The sequence below is a fragment of the Harmonia axyridis genome, chromosome 1 (genome assembly GCF_914767665.1).
Source record: "Harmonia axyridis chromosome 1, icHarAxyr1.1, whole genome shotgun sequence".
Classification (NCBI taxonomy): Eukaryota; Metazoa; Arthropoda; class Insecta; order Coleoptera; family Coccinellidae; genus Harmonia; species Harmonia axyridis.
The window spans coordinates 11,715,004-11,739,404 of record NC_059501.1 but is presented as its reverse complement, the minus strand read 5'-3'; the positions used below and the strand labels follow the sequence as shown (position 1 = coordinate 11,739,404).

The following is a 24,401-nucleotide window of genomic DNA, read 5'->3' as shown; positions in this document are numbered from 1 at the left end:
TCTTATTGTTTTATCCATATATAGTAAATATTCTTCTCACAAATTAAATAATAATCTTTATATTAAAAATATTACAGAAATTCTGTAGTAATTTTTGAATCGAATATATCTTTTGATAGATAATTTTTTTTTTGAAGAAATGTAATTTCATCAATGACAAAATATATCATATTAACCTAAAGAAAAAAAATTGTCAAAACTAGAATTCAATAAAAATCAAATAAATACAGGAAAATTGACGTACGTTTCGGAAAATTACCAAATTCACAAAGTAAAAATTTGCGCCTTGACTTGATTGCGACCTAATCGAAACTATATTACATAAATATTGATATATTGGATGACAAAGTAACAATCAAAAACCATATTTGAGTCGATATTATCTCTAGAGTAAATAAAAAATAAAATAAGTAGTTTGGGCCCGCTACTTCGTCTGCAGGGAAAATCATTTTTTAAACCGTCTGACTGTTTTCCTATATTTATCAGATTTCGAAAAATTATTCACAGAATGATTTCAATGTACCTGTGAGAAGTGTAACAAAACTCATTAGGTATTTGGTATTTTCAGAAATTAGCCATGTATACACAAACAAAAAGTTAAAATTTTGAAAAAATCTATTTAGTGCTCTGTTTTGTACCATGTTATGTATTTCAGGTATAGTTGTGATATTTCAAAAATGCTGTTTTCAAATTGAAAAATTCTTTTGTAATTTGAATTTCATCACAAAAAAAAAACAATAATTGATATTGCGTTTGGCGTTAAACAAAAATTGGGTGGATATGGTCATAAAAATCATGAACTGTTTTTCCTTCTGAACCTGATATGAATAGATAGTCCGATAAGCTGCAGGGAATACATGTATATGACAATAACAATAAAGCATCCGCATTACGCATTGTCCTTTGAACAGCTTCACTCTTAGTTTCCAGTAGACGTGACCAATCTGAAGCCATTTCAATTTTAATAAAGCATCGAAGGTGCGCTGAGCAGCTTCTGTGACAGCTGATACTGCTGTATTCGCAAAGCCAGAAATTAAAACATTGACCAATACTGTTTCGTCCAGAGATCGCTGGTGGACTCTTCAAGTTAGGCAATCCAGCGATCTCTGTCTAAGACACCCTCTCACATTATCGTTGAGAAGTGACTCTGCTGCAACGCGGGACCCTCATAAAACCGCCGGGGCCGCAGTAGTGTGAGCGACACCCACAACTCCACCTCTCGGGCATACAGAGTCACTACAGACCAATGTCTCAAGATTCTCAAGTCATTTGACCAGTTACTTTAATAATACCTGCTCCGGATCCATGCATACGTATCGCGCAGCTAGTTTTTAGTGTAGATCAATAATAATTTGAAGCTTCGTTTTGATCACTCCACCAGAACCATAGAAAATTCAACCAGGATATCGAAAAAAGTTAACTAATAACACAACGGATCAGATGTTTAAATTTAGGTAATTCAATAGAATCATATCATCAGAACACTTCATCTAAATAAAATAACCGAACTATGTATTCCTCCTCCTGCCGCCAAGTCATTCCTTTTCTCATTTTTTTTAATTTTCAATTTCTTTGTGTGTTTTTCCGATATTTTTGACACAAAGCGTAACAGCAAGCTATCATGCAAGAAAATATAGAACACTAGCTAGAAGTCTCAGGGTAGTACATTCTCAAATCTTCACTTCACTGTAAATGAGAAAACACCAATATCAAATGGTATCAATATTTGTCCTGATTAAGGAGTTATTTTCAGTAATCAGGTCTTATCTTTAGACAGAGTGCCTTTTTTTATTTAAAACTTTTGATCAACTTCTTCAAGTTTCTGTTACACATATATAACATATATTTTTGCTAAACAAAATACGGAATAAATCAAACCATAACAGTTTGAGGCAAAAAATAAAGTAAATAGGTAACATTATTTATTTTGTCTAAAATCAAACCAGATCAAATTTACAATATCAGTCTTATGATTCTTACAATATCTAAAACGATAGTATATTACAAAAAATCACTTCAAAAATGACAAATTTATCAACATTCTATAGCTCTCTGCAAATCTGGCATACAACTCTTTCCTCACAGGGGCAGAGAACTTCATAGAAACACACAGCATCGAACTAGCAGCAAATAAAACGTTGTATGCAACAACCACAAATAACTCATCCAGCCATTCAATTCTTCCAAAATCACCCAGCAGATCAAAATTGGTTATTCCTAGAATAAAAAAAACCCTCTATAAATAATATTTTAAATAGTTTTAGTTTGGGGGTCACAATAGAACATTTGACAATATAAAAATAAAATGCTAAAATAAATGAACTTTGACGAGAGGACTCAGACAATTTTTGAGGTGTTTCATGCCTAGAACACTGAATCATCAGTAAGGCAATTCAGTTTTCCCTGCCATATCCACCTTCCACATGCCATAGAGCGGTTGGGTACGCCATTCTTCCGAGAGATGCGCAGCCTTCGACGCCACCTCTCGGACAAGTAAAGAGTCACTACAACAGTATAGGTGAAAATTAGTTAACTCACCTAAAATCTTCAATAAAACTGGGAGTGCTGAACTGAGGATAAGCACCAAGGCACAGTTACCTATTACAAGAATAAAAGGAGTGCTTTTGGGGGTTGGTCTGATTCTCCTCATCAAGGGTGTGGTATATAATCCAATAAAGGATGTAGCCACGAAATACACGATCAACAGAATTTCTACTGCTGCGCCTAGAGTGCCCAACTTCGACAGCGAAGTCACTCCTAAAGTGAATTGCTACAAGAAAAGTATTAGTCAGTATCTCTTAATATTAAGATAGTTCAATTTAATTCACCTGAGAGCTTGCAGGTAACGCCTGAATACCTATCAATAATGACACAGTGTTTTGTATCACATAAAGTACAGCTATGCCGGTAAGACCAATCAAAATCAGCATAGCAACTGGATATATCACATTCTTTAAGAGAGAAGACGAGCTTCTCTGTTTATCTGAAAATGAAATTAATAAAAATATTAAAAATCAATGTCAATATTCAAAGAGGAGCATCCAAAATATTCAAGAACATATCAATATTTGAATCAGAACGCCATTGACGTACATGCAAATAAAAATAAATAGTTTTCCGATAAGAGTTTACATTTTGAAAAGCCCGTTATCTGGAACATAAAAAAATACTACAAAGTGCAACCATTTTGAATTATATCATTCCTATTGGAAAAAATGTTGCGAACCCAAATTCTCGGTCATCTAGCCATGCTAATAGCATAAACTACTTGATTTTATGATGGTGCATACAAAAAAGCTAAAATTCGTATGGATCCGTCTGCCATCCGATCCGGAAACCCTCATAAAATTACGTACAAATCGGAGAAAAGCTTACACCGTAGGCGTAGACTTGAAAACATTGATTCCATAGAAGTTTGATCATATTACCATTGTATAAAGAATATATTCTTTATACAATGATATTACTCATATGGGAAGGGCATTTCTCAATCTTCTGAGTAAATACAGGGCATGTAGAGAATGAAATTGTTTAGTGATTCATTCAAACGATACTATTGTATATTGCAACAAATGGATATTGAACAGAATTAAATTTCTTATCTGCTAGAGATAATTCACTGTTATCAATGCATTTGTCGACGATTTCAATAATAAAATAATTCATACATTGAGAAAATCTCTTTCCAAGATAATTCTACACAATATGGAGGAAAATAGTCTGATGTAATCAACGTCCAGGTTTCCTTATGTTCTGAATACTATCTGTTGGAATTGAATAATTCGAAACAAAAAGACTTTAGGACAAAATTCACTGAAATAATTGAGAATTTGCAGTGCCTATGCAAGTTCAAACAAAGAGAAGAGATGATATTGATCAAATTCATATGGGGAAGTAAAACTCGTTTAAGCAACAATTCTTTAACCCAAAAACACTTTCGAGCACTCGTCTCAGATGGCTCTACCATTTCGTCACAATGTCCGAAATTTTCTGATTTTGAGCCTGGAATGGTTCGACCCACTGATGACGAATCCGCCCTCAAATTCAATTCTGTCCGTCCGTATACAAGAAAACAAAAGGAAGGATCTAGAAATTTCCAATTATCAGGGTGGGTTTGAGTCTCGAATGCCGAATCATTTGTACGATTTGATCGTATCGTCTATGGCCAGTGGCGACGCTAGGGGAGGTCCAGGGCAGAATTTCTGCTGGCCCCCCCTAAAATATGACATACTGATGTTAAAATAATTACAGGATTGGCGGAAGTATAATTTCGATTTACTTTGGCCCCCCCAAAAAAAATCCGGTCCTCCCTTGGCCACCCCTGTTTTTGAAAGCTGTCTATGGCGCATTTCAGTTATTCGTCATCAGGTCAAATCGACAGTTCTGGTCGCTGGTACGTGAGTGAGCGCCCTAATGACAGTTACGAAGTTTCACTTGAAAAATAATTTCTCCCGGATAAGTGCTCTTACCTAAAAATTTCCTCCTCCCCTCCAAATCGGACAGCAAGGTCCCCAAGGCGATCTGTAACTCTCCATTCCTGAGCTTTCTCACCTCGTTGGGTAATGCATACTCGTCGTCCTGACTATTGGACGCCAAGTTTTCGGAGAGGGGTGGAACATTGGTATAAAACTTCCCATTGGTTTGTGCATGTTTCAGTCTTCTTCTCAGACTTTCCTCTTCCATTGCGCAAGCGTAAAATTCTTCGTTGACGTCTCTAATGAATTGGGGTTTGATAAAGAACTTGCCCATGACGTCGAACAGGCGGATGAAGCCCAGCGGGGTGCTTACTGAAAGAAAACAAAATGTAATAGAATCGTCTATAAAGCTAGGTAACCTAAACTATTAAGTATCCATTATTTAATAATCATACATAGTTGAAATGATCCGATTTAGGTGAAATATGCGCGGTTTTGTTCGATAACTTGTTGTCTTTATGAAGGTAATCTCATTATACCTGTCTCATAGCTTCTGGCGAGTAACTATCGATATCTGTCACATCTGTGGCCTAGTGATGACCTGATTTAACACAATTCCTCTATTCTTCGCCAAAGCTGGCCGCTTCTGGGCGATGTCTTCCTTCAGACAGTCCAATTGTTGACAGTACAGTGCATCCCATTTTGGGTGAGACAGCCAGGTTTCTCGCTTGTTATTTAAGAAAGAGCCTTGCGGTTTTCACGTTTCTGTCCTACTTTTTCGTGAAACTCAAGTTGGTCTAATCAGATTGTGCATAACTGTTTCCGTTCAAAAGATACAGGGTGATTTTGGAAATTGATACTTTTCGGACCCCCTCTTTATCTCCGAAGTTATTCGAAATAATGATGAGGTAAAAACTACGTCTGAATCCTTAAACAATGACTGTACAGTTCGGAACTAACAGTTGCGCTTTCAGGTAGATGACTCCCGGTCAATCTCACCAAACACACACAGCAGAACCTGTCTGGCCGCCAATCTTAGCTTTTTCACCGTTGACCACGACCGTTTTCACTAGACGTTGTCGCAAGTGATCCACTTTTCATCAATGGTGACCAATCGCTTCTAAAATGAGTCGATTTTGTTGCGATTCAGCAGCAATTCGCAAATGGAAACTCGGTCTATAAGGTTTTTTTGCGTTAATTTGTGTGGTACCCATACATCGAGCTTCTTCTTGAGACCAGCATTATGCAAATGGTTCCAACAGTATTTTTATGCAATCTTTAGCTCTTGGGCAATCGATACAGTGCTTACAAACCAAAATTGCGCGTGATTGGCTGTTACAGTATCAGGACCGTAAACGCTATTTGCATTTTCAGCGGCTGGCTTGCATTTTCGTCCTTATCGAAGAAAAACTGTAAAATATAGAGTATTTTCTGTTTGCTAGTGTCCATCCCTAACGCGCGCTCAATCTAAACTGAGTCTACTAATCACAAAACAGTCATAGAAGTTTTTGTAGTACGAAATATCATCTTCCTAACGCCACCTAGTGGAACCCCATCGGACTTATACAACGCGAGATACAGATAACTAAAGCCATCTATTGGAAAAATAACCTGCTCATTACACTTATTATTAAGATTACATAGAAGAACACCGCAGTTAAGCGAAACTATTTCTCTATCTAGATGGCGCCACAGTCGAAATATTCTCACGAAATTAGTTCAAAATTGAAAGTTGAAATATTGCAGTCCCAGCATGAGAATTTTTGTCCAACGATCTAATTGCCCCCTCAAACTTATACTTTGTAGATTAGAGGTCGCACTACCAATCTTTCCTATTATCTTATTAATTAAACTTATTAAAATTTGATTGCCGATTTTCTTCCATGTATTCCCAAAAGAGGTTGCTGTTTATTGTTATTACTTCCTTGATGGTGCGGATGACCGTTTAAATCGAATTTGAACGACAATTTTTTTCATAGAACGGTATTGCTAAACTGCAGTTCAATGTTCTCTGTCAATGCAGTATGGATATATTCAAGAGTAGATCTCTAAGTTAACAAATATTCTTTAAAGTTTCATCACAGCACAACAAATTTTTGATTCAATGATCTTAGAAATAAATAAAGTAAATTCAGAGAGCATACTTCTTTTCTACACACAAAGATTCTAAATAATGTCGACTAAACAAAAATCTTTGGTAAGTATTTTTTCATTTATCCTCGTTTAGCCTCTCAGAGAATCTATGTAAAAAAATTAAATTCAAATGAACTACAAAAAGGAATTAGAAAAATACTCATCTAACAAATATTAATTACTTACCAAGCAGTAGTAAAACGCCAAAGAAGGATATGCAGGAATACAGCAATGGTAAATAGTAGTTCCATAAATCTGTAAGAACAACATTTCCCATACAATAAACTAATAATTCAAAGCAGACATCAAACCGCGATAACTTTATCATATACTTACTTAGCAGTCTGTACAAACTAGAATTTTCTTCATCGATAAGTGCAGATATCACATAAGTCATGCCAAGCACCAACACGCCCAAAAGGCCTAATACTGTAAATGTTTCATATACTCTACCCAAGATGCCCTTGCGATAGCCGAAGAAGCCTTCAGATTCAGTGAATAAATAAGCGAAAGGTAAGAACACAAACAGGGACAAGTTTGAGAATAGGAATACATAATTCCAGAGACCTGAAACAGAAAACAGATCATTACAAAAATGTTTTCTCAATAATATAAAAATTAATATTAATACAACAAATATAATAAGAAAACATTTAAATTAAGTACCGGAAAGTGATCTATGAAACACATAATATTTATCATTCATCCACCAAATTTATCTTATCTTATTCAAAGTAGAATAAATAGAATTCTGTGTCAACGAGTGATCCAATAATCAAAAACTTTTTTGAATTAATTTTAAGGAATCGGCTTCAGTACTCGCCATCAGTTCACTTGATTTCTCCTACGAACAACAAATAAGTGCTTCTAAATAGTAATTCAAATTTTCAAGATAGAAAGTCCGTTCATTTCAGAAGAATACATTGAAATCCAAAAATTTTCAAAATCCAAAATTTTGAAATTCAGAAATTTTCAAAAATCCAAAATTTTCAAAATCCAAAAATTTTCAAAATTCAAAATCCGAAATTTTGAAATTCAAAAATTTTCAAAATTCAAAAATTTTCAAAATCCAAAATTTTGAAATTCAAAAATTTTCAAAATTCAAAAATTTTCAAAATCCAAAATTTTGAAATTCAAAAATTTTCAAAATCCAAAATTTTGGAATCCAAAAATTTTCAAAATTCAAAAATTTTCAAAATCCAAAATTTTGAAATCCAAAAATTTTTAAAATTCAAAAATTTTCAAAATCCAAAATTCTTCAAAATCCAAAATATTTCAAAATTCAAAAATTTTGGAAATTCAAAATTTCGAAATCCAAAAATTTTCAAAATTCAAAAAGTTTCAAAATCCAAAATTTTCAAAATCCAAAAATTTTCAAAATCCAAAAATTTTCAAAATTCAAAAATTTTTAAAATCCAAAATTTTCAAAATCCAAAAATTTTCAAAATCCAAAAATTTTCAAAATCCAAAAATTTTCAAAATCCAAAATTTTGAAATCCAAAAATTTTCAAAATTCAAAAATTTTCAGAATTCAAAATTTTGAAATTCAAAAATTTTTGAAATCCAAAAATTTTCAAAATCCAAAAATTTTCAAAATCTAACCTAATTTTCAAAATCTAACCAAATTTTCAAAATCCAACCTAATTTTCAAAAATAATCTAACCTAATTTTCAAAATCTAATCTTCAAAATCTAAATTTCGAAAACTAACCTAATTTTCAAGATCTAACCTAATTTTCAGAATCTAACCTAATTTTCAGAAACTAACCTAAGTTTCAGAATCTAACCTAATTTTCAAAATCTAACCTAATTTTCAGAATCTAACCTAATTTTCAGAATCTAACCTAATTTATTATCAAATAAGAGGTCTTATTTTATGGATCTCAAACAAGTCAAAATTTGTTGGATAGGACAGTTTCCGAGTTATTGAGGTTTTAAAAAAATTCAAAAAATTGTCTAGTATGGTATCAAATGAAAGGCCTAATTTTATGGATCTCAAAAGAGTAAAAAATTGTTGGGTAGGATCAACGGTTCTCGAGTTATTAAGGTTTAATAAATTTTCAAAAAATTGTCGAGTTTGGTATCAAATGAAAGGTCTAATTTTATGCATCTCAAAAATGTCAAAAATTGTTAAGTACGACCAACGGTTTTCGAGTTATTATGATTTCAAAAAATGTAAACAAACCCAAAAAATTGCAAGTTTGGTGTCAAACGAAAGGTACGGTCGAGGGGATCTCAAAAATGCCCGAAATCGTTCGCTAGGACCTACGGTTCTCGAAATTTTTGAGGTTTTTAAAAAATTTAAAAAGGACGAATAAGTTGCTTCCGGTCCTGGAGAGTGCAACAGTAAGATATGAAATTTGGTGAGAAAATTGGAAATTGTTTTTTAAAAATCACGAAAACTGACAAAATGTCTCATAAATATAGAGCAAATTTCAAAAATTCCACCAATCGTTCTGAATTGATATTTGCCTTTACTTTTCTGAAATTTTTTATCAACAAAAAAGTGCAAACAATGAAAAGTTCAAAAAGCAATGATCTAATAATACATAGAGACGCCCTTGGATGATCGTGCAGGACAGAACATTGACTTCAACTTTGAAGAGAGAAACTAGTAAGGTTGAGACTCCGGTCACGTGTTCATGAAGGAGAGGATACAGAAATTTGAATTTCAACCAATGATAGAATAGTATTGATATGTTCAATATGTAGAAGCAATCAAAATTTTGCTGTTTTTGCTTCAGTTAGGTGATACAAATGTCATGCTACAAGTAGAATGAAAGATATGGAAATCCCGGGAATTTCATATTTGTGCATATTCAAAGCCCACCTTTATCTGGTAAAGCTGAATATCCTGCGAGACTATTTAATAATCAAACTAAATGACCATACTAAATTTCATTGAAATTCAAGACTGTTATAAGTATGTTATAAGCGGACACACAGACCGACGTACAGGCAAACAGACACGAAACTGAAGTTGTTCAAGATGGTCTAAATTGCATTTTGCGAGTAGAAATTTTAAAATCGGAGACCAAATTTTTTCCTCGAGCAATTCTAAAGATTTATCACTGAAAATGATAAACCAAAAATGGATCAAAACTTATTTCAAGATTTGTCCTAGAAATGCAGCTACCGGTAAATAGCATTGTTACGCAAAATATTTGTTCTTCGTTTGACTAATACGGGTATTTCAATAACTCAAATGCAAATAAACGTTACAGATGTTACCAAGTTCTTATCAAAACAAATAGGATTGTAGTAAAAATTACGTGACATCTAGTAATTCAAGGTTTCCTTAGATTAAGGTAGCCACACATTGAACATGATGATGATAATATTATTAAATGTTGAATCGAAGACTAATCAAGATGCAAAAATGAGTGCAGCCTGACAGGCTCCAAATGAATTGATATCACCTTGAGATGGAAAATTTCAGGAGCTACGCCATTTAATTTAAACCGGTATCTAAAACTTTTCTGACAAGTTTCCTAACAAGATCCGGTATCGCAGCCAACTTGAATTCGTCTAGGTATTTAAACGAAAAGTACCTATGCAAAATAACGTTTTCGAGAAAGAGATTTTTAGTAAAATTCACAAAGAATATTGGAAAAGAAATACTCAATGATTTGTTACAAATGCGATCAGGTTGAGATTAATCACCGTGTTGATAGCGACGTCAGAATCATACAAAAATTAAAGGATATGGCATACCTTAAATGTATTTTATCTCTATACCAAACCACCGAATTTCTTGTAATGTTGAGTTTATTTTTAACAAAATGTATGAGGTGGATATAATAAAAGTATCGTGTAATCTATTCACTTAAAATAAATAAAAAATGAGGAAAGCACTTACGTGAAGTCTATAGCACCCTTGGAGACCACAATACAGAAATACTTTATACAGTTATGTGGTCTCCAAAGATGCAATTAATTGACGCATGAATAGATCGTTCAAAAGATCCTGGATTCAAGTCAGTGCTTTTCTCATTTTTGTTTGTACGTGCTTTCATCTTATACATTTATCGTAAATTTTATGCTAGAATCGTTTTACATGAAAAAGTTATTTTAGTTGATACGTTCCACAAATGGCCGGTTTTCAGTACTTTGTAATTTATGTTGATTATTTCTCTTAACTTTTGAAATGACTTATTTGAATGCCTATGTAGAATAATGCGTATTCTGGGATTCGCAAGGTATAATATTCATTGATTAACTCCAAAAGGGCCGGACCATTGGCGTTATTGGATCGTTAGAAGGATGAAATCGTTAAAAAACGGCCCCATTTGAAGAAAAAAGAGATGCTGTTACATCAAGACAATGCGCCGTGCCACAAATCAATGAAAACAATGGCAAAATTGCATGAATTGGGCTTCGAATCGCTTCTGCATCCACCGTATTCGCCAGATCTGGACCCCAGCGACTTTTTCCTGTTCTCAGACCTCAGAAGAATGCTCGATGAAAAGAAATTTAGCGCCAATGAAGAAGTAATCGCCGAAACTGAGGCCTATTTTGAAGCGAAAGACAAATCGTACTACAAAAATGGTATCGAAAAATTGGAAGATCGCTATAATCGCTGTATCGTCCTCAAAGGCAACTATGTTGAATAATAAAATCGAATTTTGCCAAAAAAAAAGTGTTTTACTATGGTAGACCGAGGACTTTTTAACTGGCCTGTTATATGTCCACTTTACCTTCAATATCTAGATCCAGACTTAACTTTATGTTCCGAATTTTTGTCAAGCATCTTTTGAAGCTTGGTACTAACAAGAAAAATAGTGTATGGCACTAGCGATTAGGGACTCATCGAGTGAGGTGTTATGTCAGATATTTTCTGAACAGTATGTATAAAACTTTTAATTACAATGTCTACATCTCCACACTATCATTACGATGACGTAAAATCTCACCAAAATTTACTTTTAGGCAACTAGTCTCGACTAACCTTGTGGCATAATATACGTCTGATCTGCACATCAAGCAAGGACAACAGATCATCATTTCTGTAGTGTAGCAGAAGTATAGTACAGTTATTTCCTGGTCCAGTGAACAACGACAATATATCTAGGCTCCGTGAAATCAATGTTGGAGAAATTGAATTTTAATAGAGAATGACATATTTAAACGCATGTTGGCTAAACTGTCGGTATATAGTTGAGGGCGTTATTTATTGGAAACTTTTGACGTACTTATTGAATAGATTTGAATGGAGATTTTGTATCAACTCTTATACAAGGTGTTTGATAATATATGCTCAGGACTTTGGAATGTTAGAGCTCGTCCAAAAATATGAAAAAAAATTATATTAACTTACCATCTAAAATGCACCATTTTCGAGATACAGGGTGTTGAAAGTGAAAAACAATCGTTTCTTGTGATTTTTCCGAAACCTTTTCCGAAAAAGCATTGTTCAGTTGTTCATAAAATACTTCAAAATGCTAACCTGTAGTTATTGATTTAAAAAAAAAAAGTTAACAGTAAAGACAATGTTTCTCAACATAAAAGTTGATTTCTCTCAAAAATTGTCGACTTTTGGCGTATGACCAAGCGTGCCTTTTTTTTTCTAGAAAACATTGGCGGTTCAAATGGGCGTCTCAAAAACCGTACTTTATCCATTAGCGTAGAAGTTGGGAAGAAAAACACCCACCAAAACCTTCACCAATTAAGGCTGAAAAAAAACAAAAATTCCGCACAAACATAGCTAATTATGATTAGAACATGTTCACGAAAGCTGTTTTCTGTACGATAAAAGGTTACAGAAATATTCGCAAAAGACGATTTGTTTTTTCAATTTCAGCACCCGGTATCTCGAAAATTGTCAGATGGAAAGTTAATAGATTTTTTTTCATATTTTTGGACGAGCTATCACATCCTGAAGTCCTGCGCATATATTATGAAACACCCTGTAGATAGATAGCGGGAAGTCAGCAAAAACATTCGAGCGTTCATTCATTCATACGTTAATTATACCTTTGGCGAGCACTAACATAACAAAATATGAATATATACATGGATAAACGAGCGGTGTTAATCTCCCAACTTCACTGTAGCGAAGTTCTTTTTTTCTATATTATTCAGTTTCAATGAAAGATAAGGCTTTTTTTGATATTCTACTTCAATTTTCTATAGTTCTGACTGATTAATCAAATCGAATTTTCAAACGAACCTCAAAATTTTCATTCATACATGCAAAATCTTAACCCGATTGAAAAAGTTGTCACGAAAATATTGAATATTATCTTCCCAATATTCTTCTTGAATATTCTTCGGGTCTGATGATGTGATCAGCTTGAAATTCTTATTCGATATGTACCCCAAAATCTCAACTATATCGGTTTAGTGGTCACGGAAATGTTACGATATTTTCGATACTCTTCTTGAATTTTCTATGGTTGCGGTGACGCGATCTACATGAAATTTTGAATAAAGCTTGAAATTATCATTTCACATATAAATACAAAGTTTTTGATCAAATTTTGCGTATTTATATTATTACTTGAAATTTCGAACGGCCATATTTACGGAACCCCTAGTCATATTTACAAGTTTAAACCCGCAATTTGATATCCGAACCAACCCTGAATTTTACAAGTTTTTAGGTATTTCCGTTCGAGAGTTATCGTGATTGATGCGTCATCAATGAGTCCAATCTTATCGTTTGAGACCACTCCCGGTTCAAAATTAAAAAATTACATACATCGTGACGAAATGATAGAACGATCTGTTCATGGAATGAGCGCTCAAAGAGTATTTTGTTTACGAAATCCAGACAATAATTATCGAAAAACTAGATGAAAATACGATTTCACCAATCGGAAAATTGAATAGCTGATTTCGCATATCTAACAAGGCTTCTAGTTTTATAGTTTAATCGAAATTACCAATGAATTTTAATATTGTTCGTTTACTATTACGATTGATATCGAGTTTGTCTTTGGATATAACTGGCGATATTTCAATTTAATCTGGATAATAGGCAATACAATTTTTAAGCCTAATTACCATTACTAAGCATTTAATCATTGCGAAATATTCATGGAAAGTTGTCTTTATTCTCAAGTAGGTATACTTATCACTGGGTATTCATAAAAAAAATTCAATTTTTTTTCTGAAAGATAAGATTAATTTCCACTGCAATAATCGATACACCCACAGTTATTTCATAACTGGTCAATGTTTATAATTTTCATTTATTATTACTTAAGAGAAGTTGTCTTCATTTTCTAGTAGTTATACTTATCGTTGGGTATTTATAAAAAAATTCAATATTTTCTCTCATTCCTGATGAGTTTTTAAAATTTTCATTACTTATTACTTATTTTTGGAGCATATATTGTGAAAAAAGCTATTAGAAAATTAATACGTTATAAATATAGAAACGAGCAATCAAAGATAATGAAGCTTCTGCAGGTATTCTGAAGATTTAGAAGTCAAATTTAGAAACAGAAATAAGAAATTCCATTTATAAAGTAATATATTAGAACAAGTATTAGACAAAAGTTTATTATGTATTTCCTATCTTAAAAAATTGCGAATATAACTTTTCTGAATTTTTTCCATTCGTTTTGAGCCTTCAAAATTCATGGGTCTGATTCTATTCATCTCAGCGAATTGGAAAAGATCAGGTCACAAAACATTCGCTAACTTTATGGGCGCACCAGGTATATTTCTGCCACAATGCAATGTAACATCTGCACCTCAGAACGTACAGTTTATTTGTCCCATTTCCTTTGTTCAATGTCGTTGATCTATAATAACCAACATCTGCCAATACATCGCCATAGAATGCTTGCATGATACATTTTCAACTTTGCGGAAATAATGTTTTTCGGGTAAATCGCATAATAATGAAGATACATTAGAGTAATACGTCCAAAGAATGCTGTCAGCGTGCGTTCCAAATTCTATTGAATATCAAGACTTAACGGTTCCTTGCAAAACTAAGGTTCATTGAACTACATATATTACAATATTTTGTTTCATTTCCATAAATAAAAGTTTTTAATGAACCAAGAAAAAAAATTTTAAATGAAACTGAAAGCAATACATATCTCACAGAATGAGTCATAATTTAATCTTTAATACTCAATCTCATCTCATTCAAGAAAATGCATTCATTATCATTATTTATTTATAAAAATAAAGATATTATTTTACTTCATGCTACTGAACAAATAGCTTTTTACCTTTGATCATATCGAAGTACTAATTGAAATAAATCATTTGTTGAAAACTAATCAATAAAAAATAATCATTTCAAATTGTATTAAATGGTCAATGTCACCAAATATACTATTTTTAGATTGCTCAATCACTTTATTATGATGTCTAAAATTTTTGAATTTTCTGGAGTCTTGTTTTTGTGATAATTTCGATCAACCGAAGCCATCCTAACCAAATTTCACATTTAGATATGAAATAACAATTTCAAGCTTGATACAAAATTTCATGTTGATCGCCACACCAGAACTAGAAAAAATTCAAGAAGAATATCGAGAAAAAAAGACCAAATATTTCCAAAACAACAAATCCGACTGGTTTGAAATTCTGATTATTGTATACATAAAATAACTACTGAAATTTTTGTGCTAAATTTTGAGAGGATCATATCATCTGAACCCCTCATGTAGTTCATTATCTTTGCGCTTCTTCAAGATTGACATTTTCCGATTTGTAAACAATAATTGTATAAAATCTGCAATGTTTTCATTCGAATAATAATTTCATCAGATATCATGAATTGTTATAAATAAGGTTGTTATTCAGAATGTACTTAAAATTGATGAACACAATCGAACAAATATCTGCACCTACTGCTGTCATAATAATAGCATAGTTCAAGTTGGAAAGGGATTTCCAAATAATGATTTCAATTATTTATGTTTATCACTCCTTGTTATCTGTTTTCATATATTTATTTAAATGATATAAGCAATAACCAACTTTCCAGAATGGCTTCCGAAATGTTGAGTATCTGACAGACACTACACTTGAATTTGCAAATTATTGCATTTAATTACCTTGTTATTTGTTAATGATAACTACAATCATTAGTGAATAGAAATGTTAATCACATAATGAAAAAATTCTGATTCGATTTTAATAGATTTTCAGCTTTCATGGATAAATGTTTTACCAATTCGTGTGGAATCATTTGAACACAAAATTTTATGCCACAAAATGTAGCCAATTATGATATCTAAGGCGGCAACAAATTTTCATTGCATCTAGGAAGATTATTCCAGAAAAGATTGTAGGTGTGAAGTAAAAATTTTGAACATTTTGAAGCCACCAGATAAGGACTACTTTAATTAAATAAATGACATATCAATGATTTTTGTACAAAGCCTCTGGATGGAGGTCCTAGAACTAGAATCTAAAATGTAAAGAGTGCGTTAAATTATTGAAATATTCTCCAATGTATTGATATCATATTTCTCAATTTTAAAATGCATCAATAATAAATAAAAATCAACTAGCTTCATAGCTTAATCCAAAACAAATAGTAGATACTAGCCACTTGATAATTATCTTAGAACCAAGTAGCCGTTTTATTAATGTTCATTAATTAATATCCACGTTATTATATAATAGTGATAGAGAACATTCACTGAATCAGACTCACCCTGTATCAAGGAACTGTTCAACCATTTTATGTAGTAACTGTTAGCATAGATGATGAGAACCTCATTTGAAACGATGGAAATGGGCAGGAGCAACAATGCACCGATAGATACAGCCAGAGAAAAAGTACAAAGTGCTGTACTGATTCTATAGACTGTAATTTCGTCTTTGTCCACACTGTAATAATCCTCATGACTTCTTCTTTTGTAACGTTTTAGTATGGCATAACTTACAAGGTACAAAAGGAGGAACAAAAGCAGAAATATCTGAAAACAAGTATTAAACTTAATATGGGATCTTTTCAATTGGTCCAATATATAATGCAATGCAGTAAAATTATTTGAATATTTGTCTTGTGTACTAAAAATCGGAACTCCATGTCATACTGAATTAAGATAGTGGATCTTCAAATATTCAAAAGAATTACTTGTATGACCAGAACTCATACAATGGCAAAACAAAAACTAAGTTAAGATAAGCTTTTGAAACTAATACATAAATATTCCATCATACATATGTGTCATCAACTGCCTCTCCTTAAAATATCTCCATCGAACAAGAAGAGAAGATGTTACACATAAATAGACTTGAGGCTTCAAAAACAAGCAGAAGAAAGTCACATTGTTTACATTCATGCAATGTTATTCAACCTAAAGACATCGATCGAGTTTATCTATTCTATCACCACGTAGTTGCAATTGCAATGCATTATTTATTAGTGAATTGATGGGTACTTACAATTTGCTCCCTAACATTGTTATGAAAAATTTGTTCTCTAATATCCGGTTCATCATCTTCATAATCATCCATTTCATTCATCTATTGGTAGTGTTCACAAACAACCCCAAGCTCGGAAATATTTTCATTTTCAATTTAATATCGGTTTATTCCATCTGATATCGTTTGTTTGTGGTATGAAGGTTAAAGTTCTGTTTGTTTTTTGTATCGTCAAGAGGTATCAACACAGAATTTCACTCAAATTAAGCTCTTTAACTATCAATAACTGTGCGGGCTACTTACGGTTAGAATTTTAGCCACAGTAACGTTGTGTACGATATATAAATTCCTTCACAATACTATTTAAAACTGACGTTTAGCTTGGAGGGAGAGGGAACATATGGCAATGAAATGACACCTATGACCTTGATAGAATAATTTCTGCAATCATGTTAATCGGTGGTTGCAGTTCTTACCGAATTTGGCCTCAGCTAATTTAAAGGTAATGTACACATTTCACTTTAATGTTTATCCAAATCTTTCACAAAATTTTAAATTTTGCAAAGGACCGCTTATTCCTAAGCGGAAGTTTAAATTTTCGAGTCTCGGACCGAGAATAGTTATTTATAATACAAGTGCAGAAGGCATTGATATTCTTCCACGAGTTCAAAATTCAAAAACGAGCCACGAAGTGGCGAGTTTTGGAATGAACGAGTGGTAGAATGAGCCTTTTGTACGAGTATTATACATTATTTTCTCTAATTCATTGCATTTTCATTGAAATTAATGAAATATTTCCATAAATATAATTTAGTGATTTTTGCATTGAAAAATGTTGCTTGGCAGAACTGATTTCTTCAAGGCAAATTGATGAATTGACAGATAAAGCCGTGGCGGAAAGTTCGGAGTACCAACATAGAATAATAAAATATAACTATGAAAACTGTGCGTTTCTGATATATTCTCGCACGATTTTGTTCTACAAGATGTGGAAGAATGAACGGAATAACCACAGAATTAGAGAAAGAAATTTTCTAGTTCTAGGGGACCGTCTAACAATTCGCTGCTGGGTAAAAAAATAACAGTTCTGTAACTGAAGTGGCTACGGGACACAGTAACAAAGCCTAAACAGAAAACAACCGGTTCTCCTAACTCGCACTGGCTCTAAACTTCTGAGAAATTTCTCAGATATAGAAGACTCGAGATCAGTGGCGGATACAGGAAGAGGTACAGGCGGCTTTTCAATATTTTCTACAATTCCTTCTGTAAAACTTTCATGTGCATTAGGTACTGTGCATCCCTTCCTTGAAGAAATCCTGGATCCACCACTGCTCAGTATAGAAAACATTATATAACTGATTAGGAATTGATAATGAAAAAACAAACTTTGAATATGTGTTTAATAAACTCTTATATATCTTCCTACAACTTTGTTTATTGTAGATGCATCGGCAAAGCTTATAAATAAAATTATTATTAGGACAACAGTTACAAAAAGTGCTAAAACAATATTAAAAATATATAATTTTTTCATTCCCCTAATTTTTTTTTCCGATTTAATTTTTGACCTTTCAAGTGAATTATGACTCATATCTTCTTCATGATATCCTTCTTCGATATTATAAATAGTTTTTTCTTCGGCACTACTTGTTATTGACTCATACGTTTTCATAGAACGAGAAAGTAGCCGTATATTTGCCTTTGAATCGGATTGTGATGACTTTATCACATTTTTTGAATCACTGAAGTTTTTGGTTTTATTTTCATTCTTTGATTCTTCATCCGTTTCACCAATCAAAAGATAAGCTCTGGAGGTGTATAATTTCTGAAGACCATTTCCAGCAGTAGACTTTTCAGATCCAATAAAATAATTCGATGATATAATAGGTTTTTCAATAAAGAATTGTGTTTCTGAAAAATCTCTGTTCAATTTGTCGAAATTTTTTGTTGATGAATCTTTTTCAAACATTGCAAATGTTTCTTTATTGACTGGAAGCTCTGAAGATTCGGAGCTTCTGGATATTGTTGTTGGAGTATTTTTCTTATCTACAGTTGTTTGTTTTTTCGACAATTCGGTTTCATTAAAGTTTTTAAGTAATTTAGATGACTTGAGAGATTCATGAAAATTTTTAGCCTCGGTTATATCAATCGATACAATTTCATCTTTTTCTTGAATTTCTTGAATTTCATCTTCTTCCTCTTTTTTTGAGCTCAATGATTCAAGATAGTTTTTATATGTCTTTATATGGTCTTTATCGAATAATTGTGTGATAACAGGCCAATTCCTCAAAGGTTTTTCAAGTGATTCATATGGAATGAGATGGTTAGGTATGGCAAGTTGGCTATTTTTATTAGTTAGATTATCTTCAGTATTCATCTTCATATTTCGCTTCTGATTATTATTATCCAATTCTTCTTTTGACTCCACTTTTTTTGAAAAATTGTAAGGTTCGTTCGAGTTAGGCTGAGACAATTTGTTGGAAGTAGGTCCAGAATTAATTTTAGTTTCCGATAAATAATTCTCATTTCTTTTGAGTTTTGGATAGATACTTTCCTCAGAAAACTCGGAACATAAGGTTTTTTGAGGTTTCGCATAATTTACATTAGTAGAATTTCCAATCGAATGTTTAGTTTTTTTAAGATTCTTCCGCAATAACTTACTATATGACTTACTATAACCGGTATTATTGACAAAATTCAGAGAATATTCGTCTCGTTTGGAAGAATCACATTTTTCTAATACAAGAAAACAGGATCTTCTACTACATTTCGACAATATCTTATCAAAATTTTTACCATTGGTGCGCTTTAAATTCTTCAATTCATCATCCAATTTTACTCGTATCGAAATTAAAGATTTCTTCCTTGATCTTCTTCTTTTCTTTGAAACTAAGGCAAAATCATCGATATGTACTTCATCTTCAAATTTTTCTTCAGTTGTATTGTTTCTAGGCTTGGCCAAATCATCTGTTAAAATGTTTGGTTGAAGAGGTGATATGGATTTTTTTGTGATCTGATGTTCATAACTGTTGAATTTTTCAGGGTATTGAGTAAGGTATTGGTGGGGGAACTCCTCTAGGGGCAAATTGAATATCCTAAGTAGGCCCAAATATCTCTTTGGAAGGCCCCATGTGACAATATGTACATAGGGATAAAGCTGAAAAAGAAAAAAAAATTAACTAAACATTAATCATTATTATGAATGATTTAAGTATCAAGAATTGGTTATCAAAAAAAATACGTATGTGTATTTTTCATACAAATTTATATTTTCCAAATGATATAATATTTTTCCATTTCGACAATAACTTTACGCATGCTTTTTTATGATCAATTCCTGCTAGTTTTTTGGTAAATTGAATATTTTACAAAACACAACAAATATAAATATATCAATTGTAGGTATCTGAAAAATATTTGTTCATTTGATTATTTTAATCTCTTCATGGTTCAGTAAATTTGAAAAATTTGTTTTATCTGATGTAAAGAAATGATATTTCTTTAGCCTTTAGCCTAGACTTAATCTAATTTTTTTTTTATTTTTTCTTAGAGCAATTAATGAATTTTAATTTAGGGATGGATATAAATTCCTCCTTCAAGAACTATACATATAAGACGAAATGTAAAACAAAGAATTAAAATTGTGATATATTTAGATACGAACATATACATACATACCTACCTTTACGAAATAAACAAACAGAACAAACATACACGAATTCAAAAATTTGTCAGGAAGGTGATGTTTCAGGTTCAATTTCAATTATTGAATTCAAGAAATTTTTGGAGAAATTTAAAAAACTTCTCTTCTGAAACATAGATACCCCAGAGTCGGAATTTTATGAACGATAATTCTATTCAACATATCTACTTAATTATTTGAGGTTTAAATTCAAGTGGCTAATAATAAAGATATATGGATATTTGTGATGAAATTCTTATTTTCGATTTGAAATGGGGTGTTTATTCAAAACGAATAAATAAGAAAATAACGAAAACATCTTGAAGTATCTTCTATTTACTGCAATACTAACCTTATCGATCCACATTGGAAAATATGTTTCTCGAGTTTTTACCATAATACTAAACAATATCGAAATTAAAAATATAATTTATTGTTTCCAGCATTCAATTCGTTAGGAAGAAAATATTTTCTCATTTGGATACGATATTTCTAAATATTTCATCAACAGGAAACAGGGTGAATAAAATTTCTTTTCTAATGTAATACACTCAATATCTAAAATACAATTAAGAGCATAATATCTGGTTCCTTATCAATGAAACCGGATATGCTGAATATAGGTGAAATGATTGATGTTGCTTTCCTTACAGGACAACAGCGTGCAATAATATTGAACAAAAATCTACACTAATTTTGCACCTAATTCAGTTGGTGAATTCTAGAGAAGATTTTCTAAATTTAAATTGATGGATTTTATTGACTTTTCGTAGGTTATATAAATCGATAGATCATTTGCGAAATTTTACTTACCTGAACTTTTCCAACGACATGCCTGAAAAACATATATGAAAATTCACTTTCACTAGCATAACTCTAGGTCACATTTCGGGTGGAAATAGATCTGAAAACTAATGGAACTTTTAATCGCACGCAGGAAAATTATAAACCACAATATAACGTTTTCGTCGAATGATCGATATAAGTTGTTAATACATAATAGTATCGATCGTTGAGCTATATGTTAGGTAGGTAGGTACAGACGACAATGCAAATTGAGTTAATTGAATTGTGGCACACGAACTAAATTGATCCTGTGGGATGGAACCGGATGTCCCTTTATACAGGAAAGGAGGAAAATGTGTAATCTTAACGAGGACTAACAAAATATCAAATCGAATTGTGAATTATATTTAGTGTCAAGAAAAAACAGTATGTACGGGAAATTTTCAATAACTCTTAGGTATTCATTTTCACAGATGATACCCAAACTTATTTATTTATCCATTTTTAAGCGCTCATTGTTGTTGGCATGAAATCGTAGAGGAAAACAAATCAGATCAGATCAGATCATTTCCCAAGCATAGCTCTAAATCGTTTCGTTACGGTGCCTAATGTATTTTTGAGTTTTGAGCCGAGAATGATCTCGAATTATAGCATTCGAGACAAATTTATGGCATATCCGTGGTCGAATTGAATGCGAATTCGAACAAAAAAAATTGAAATTTTTAGCCTCAGGGTAGGTTCGGATCTCGAATGGCGTGGTTATAAGAGGAAATACCACCACGTGACTGCTCAGTTCAAAACGAAATTATATGTAAAGGGTGTTTTTTTTTAGAGCTATAGAACTTTAAATTGCAATAAAACAACGATGGATTATTCGATTGACATGAATTTTATTATCCGCAAGATAATCTTGTGGCATTACATTTTAAATATAATTTCTGGCATATGACCGCCACGGCTGGCTCGGATGTAGTCCAATCTGGACGTTCAATTTTCGATGACTTTTTCCAATATTTGTGGCCGTATATCGGCAATAACACGGCGAATGTTGTCTTCCAAATGGTCAAGGGTTTGTGGCTTATCCGCATAGACCAATGACTTTACATAGCCCCACAGAAAGTAGTCTAGCGGTGTTAAATCACAAGATCTTGGAGGCCAATTCACAGGTCCAAAACGTGAAATCTTCCCCTTGGTGCGCCAATGCTACAAATAGTTGTGTCGTCTAAGGCCATCTCAGAAAAATAGAATGATTATTTGATTGGATATTTTTGAGATTCTCTCCTATTTTCCATAAATTTGGTCTTTTCTGATGAAATTATATAAATCATTTTTACCGCTTCGAAACACAAAATTTCATTTACGATACATAATTTAAGGAATATTCTTTTTTCAATATAATTATCACTTATAAATAGGGTGGAGCACATATATAAAATGCATCTTTATAAAAAACTTTCGAAAATCTCTTCAAACAAACTTTTTTGAATATTGGTAGGTACTATCTTGACACATATTTAATTTCACGATATTATATCATATAATTTTCGAAAGATCATAAGATAAATTACTACAAAGCTCATACACTTATCAAATAAAATTCCTATGTGATCAGCTGAATGAAAGTGTTCCTGTTGAGTATGAGTAGGATAAGAAAATTAATTCTCTATGCTTTCACTCTGTTTGCGAATTTCAAAGTGAGGTTAGATATTTTGTCTTGACATATTTACAGTATTTTTCATTTTCCTAAATCTCGCTCAATAAAAAATATATTTTTCAATATGTCTACATTATCAAGAGTTCTAAGGTGAATATCTTCAACCTACCCTATAAATATAGCTGAACTTTTCACTGTCCTAACATTAAACAAATTATGTAACTGCAGGTTATACCCAAAATGCCAATTTGGAAAAGTCCTCAACAATGGACAATTAGGAATGCTTCAGGCAATAAGACCAGTAACTTTCAGGGTGGAACAAGCTAAACCGGTCATTAAGATGGATCACGATGAGAAAAATATGAACCTCAGCAGACCTATGTCACCCCATCTTACAATATATGCACCTGAAATTCAGAGCTTTTTGTCTATTACCCATAGAGCAATGGGTAATTTTTGCTTCAGTTTAACATTTAATTTAAATGTCAGGAGGAAAACTGAGTAGATATATGCTACAAAGCCTAGAATTTTCTAACTACCTCACTACCTGATCTTCAGCAATATATTTTCAATATTCTAATCAAAATTTAGTTGATAATATTGATAATTATGTTCTTTAGGTATGGTCATGACTACTTATCTGTTTGGGTTTGGTATTGGAACATTGGTTTTACCTCAGGACATCAGCACCTATATTGCTGCAGTGGATGCAATGAGTATTCCGTCACCTATACTGTTTGCTGGTAGATTTTTAATGGTGCTACCTTTCACTTACCATGCAATTAATGGAATTAGACATCTGATATGGGACATGGGAAAACTTCTTTATATTAAACAAGTTTTACTTAGTGGTTATGTAGTAATGGGAATATCAGTATTTCTTGCCATGGGCCTTGCCAGTTAAACAAGAAATTGTACATACTGTTATTTATTTAAATTATTAATTATATAAAATTAATTCAATAATTTCAACTGAATAACAGTGTTATTATGTATTAACGCACCATTAAATAACTTGTAGAATCAGTATTTTGAAATTTTACAAACAATGATGATTGGCGACTGTGAAAGTGATGTTAATTTGTTTAATAAATCTGGAAAAGTACCTGTCTTACTTCAATAAACATTGAATACTTTAGTAGACCTGACTCTAGAAAGACAATAAGGCAAACCACTCAAACCAGTGTTGGTGTTTGTTCAAGACCACCAGTTCTTTCCAAAAAATTTTCAGTTTAACAATTTTCAAACATTCTTTTAGGTACTCAAATTCAATTCATGACTTGGGTCTATTGTTTTCTTTTATTTTTCTTGGTTATTCATTTCGATTAGAGCGTCAAACTGACAATAATATTTAATTCATGAGAATAGAAATATTTAATGCCATTTTT

The 24,401-nt window shown here is 32.2% G+C and overlaps 3 protein-coding genes across 6 annotated transcripts; 1 reads left to right on the top strand and 2 right to left on the bottom strand.

The window, feature by feature from the left end:
- Positions 1-1,909: 1,909 nt before the first annotated feature.
- LOC123688561 (protein Lilipod) lies at positions 1,910-17,328 on the bottom strand. Of its 2 annotated transcripts, XM_045627143.1 has the most exons (9): positions 17,195-17,328; positions 16,913-17,103; positions 16,176-16,440; positions 6,885-7,115; positions 6,735-6,803; positions 4,470-4,787; positions 2,829-2,983; positions 2,539-2,770; positions 1,910-2,217 (listed from the first exon to the last, which is right to left on the bottom strand). In XM_045627143.1, the coding sequence occupies exons 2-9, from the start codon at positions 16,991-16,993 to the stop codon at positions 2,012-2,014; spliced, it is 1,557 nt and encodes a 518-aa protein (XP_045483099.1). In that variant the 5' UTR covers positions 16,994-17,103; positions 17,195-17,328; the 3' UTR covers positions 1,910-2,011. The 2 variants fall into 2 exon arrangements, with proteins under 2 accessions (XP_045483099.1, XP_045483100.1); XM_045627144.1 differs by having other exon boundaries at positions 16,913-17,291.
- A 949-nt stretch (positions 17,329-18,277) lies between these two features.
- Positions 18,278-21,630, bottom strand: LOC123688756. 3 transcript variants are annotated; one of them, XM_045627411.1, is made up of 2 exons: positions 21,387-21,630; positions 18,278-20,048 (listed from the first exon to the last, which is right to left on the bottom strand). In XM_045627411.1, the coding sequence occupies exons 1-2, from the start codon at positions 21,417-21,419 to the stop codon at positions 18,291-18,293; spliced, it is 1,791 nt and encodes a 596-aa protein (XP_045483367.1). In that variant the 5' UTR covers positions 21,420-21,630; the 3' UTR covers positions 18,278-18,290. The 3 variants fall into 3 exon arrangements, with proteins under 3 accessions (XP_045483367.1, XP_045483366.1, XP_045483368.1); XM_045627410.1 differs by lacking the exon at positions 21,387-21,630 and adding an exon at positions 20,926-21,172; XM_045627412.1 differs by lacking the exon at positions 21,387-21,630 and adding an exon at positions 20,574-20,888.
- A 1,374-nt stretch (positions 21,631-23,004) lies between these two features.
- LOC123681905 (succinate dehydrogenase cytochrome b560 subunit, mitochondrial-like) lies at positions 23,005-24,110 on the top strand. Its single transcript, XM_045620265.1, has 3 exons — positions 23,005-23,163; positions 23,242-23,462; positions 23,634-24,110. The coding sequence occupies exons 1-3, from the start codon at positions 23,138-23,140 to the stop codon at positions 23,915-23,917; spliced, it is 531 nt and encodes a 176-aa protein (XP_045476221.1). The 5' UTR covers positions 23,005-23,137; the 3' UTR covers positions 23,918-24,110.
- Positions 24,111-24,401: the final 291 nt, after the last annotated feature.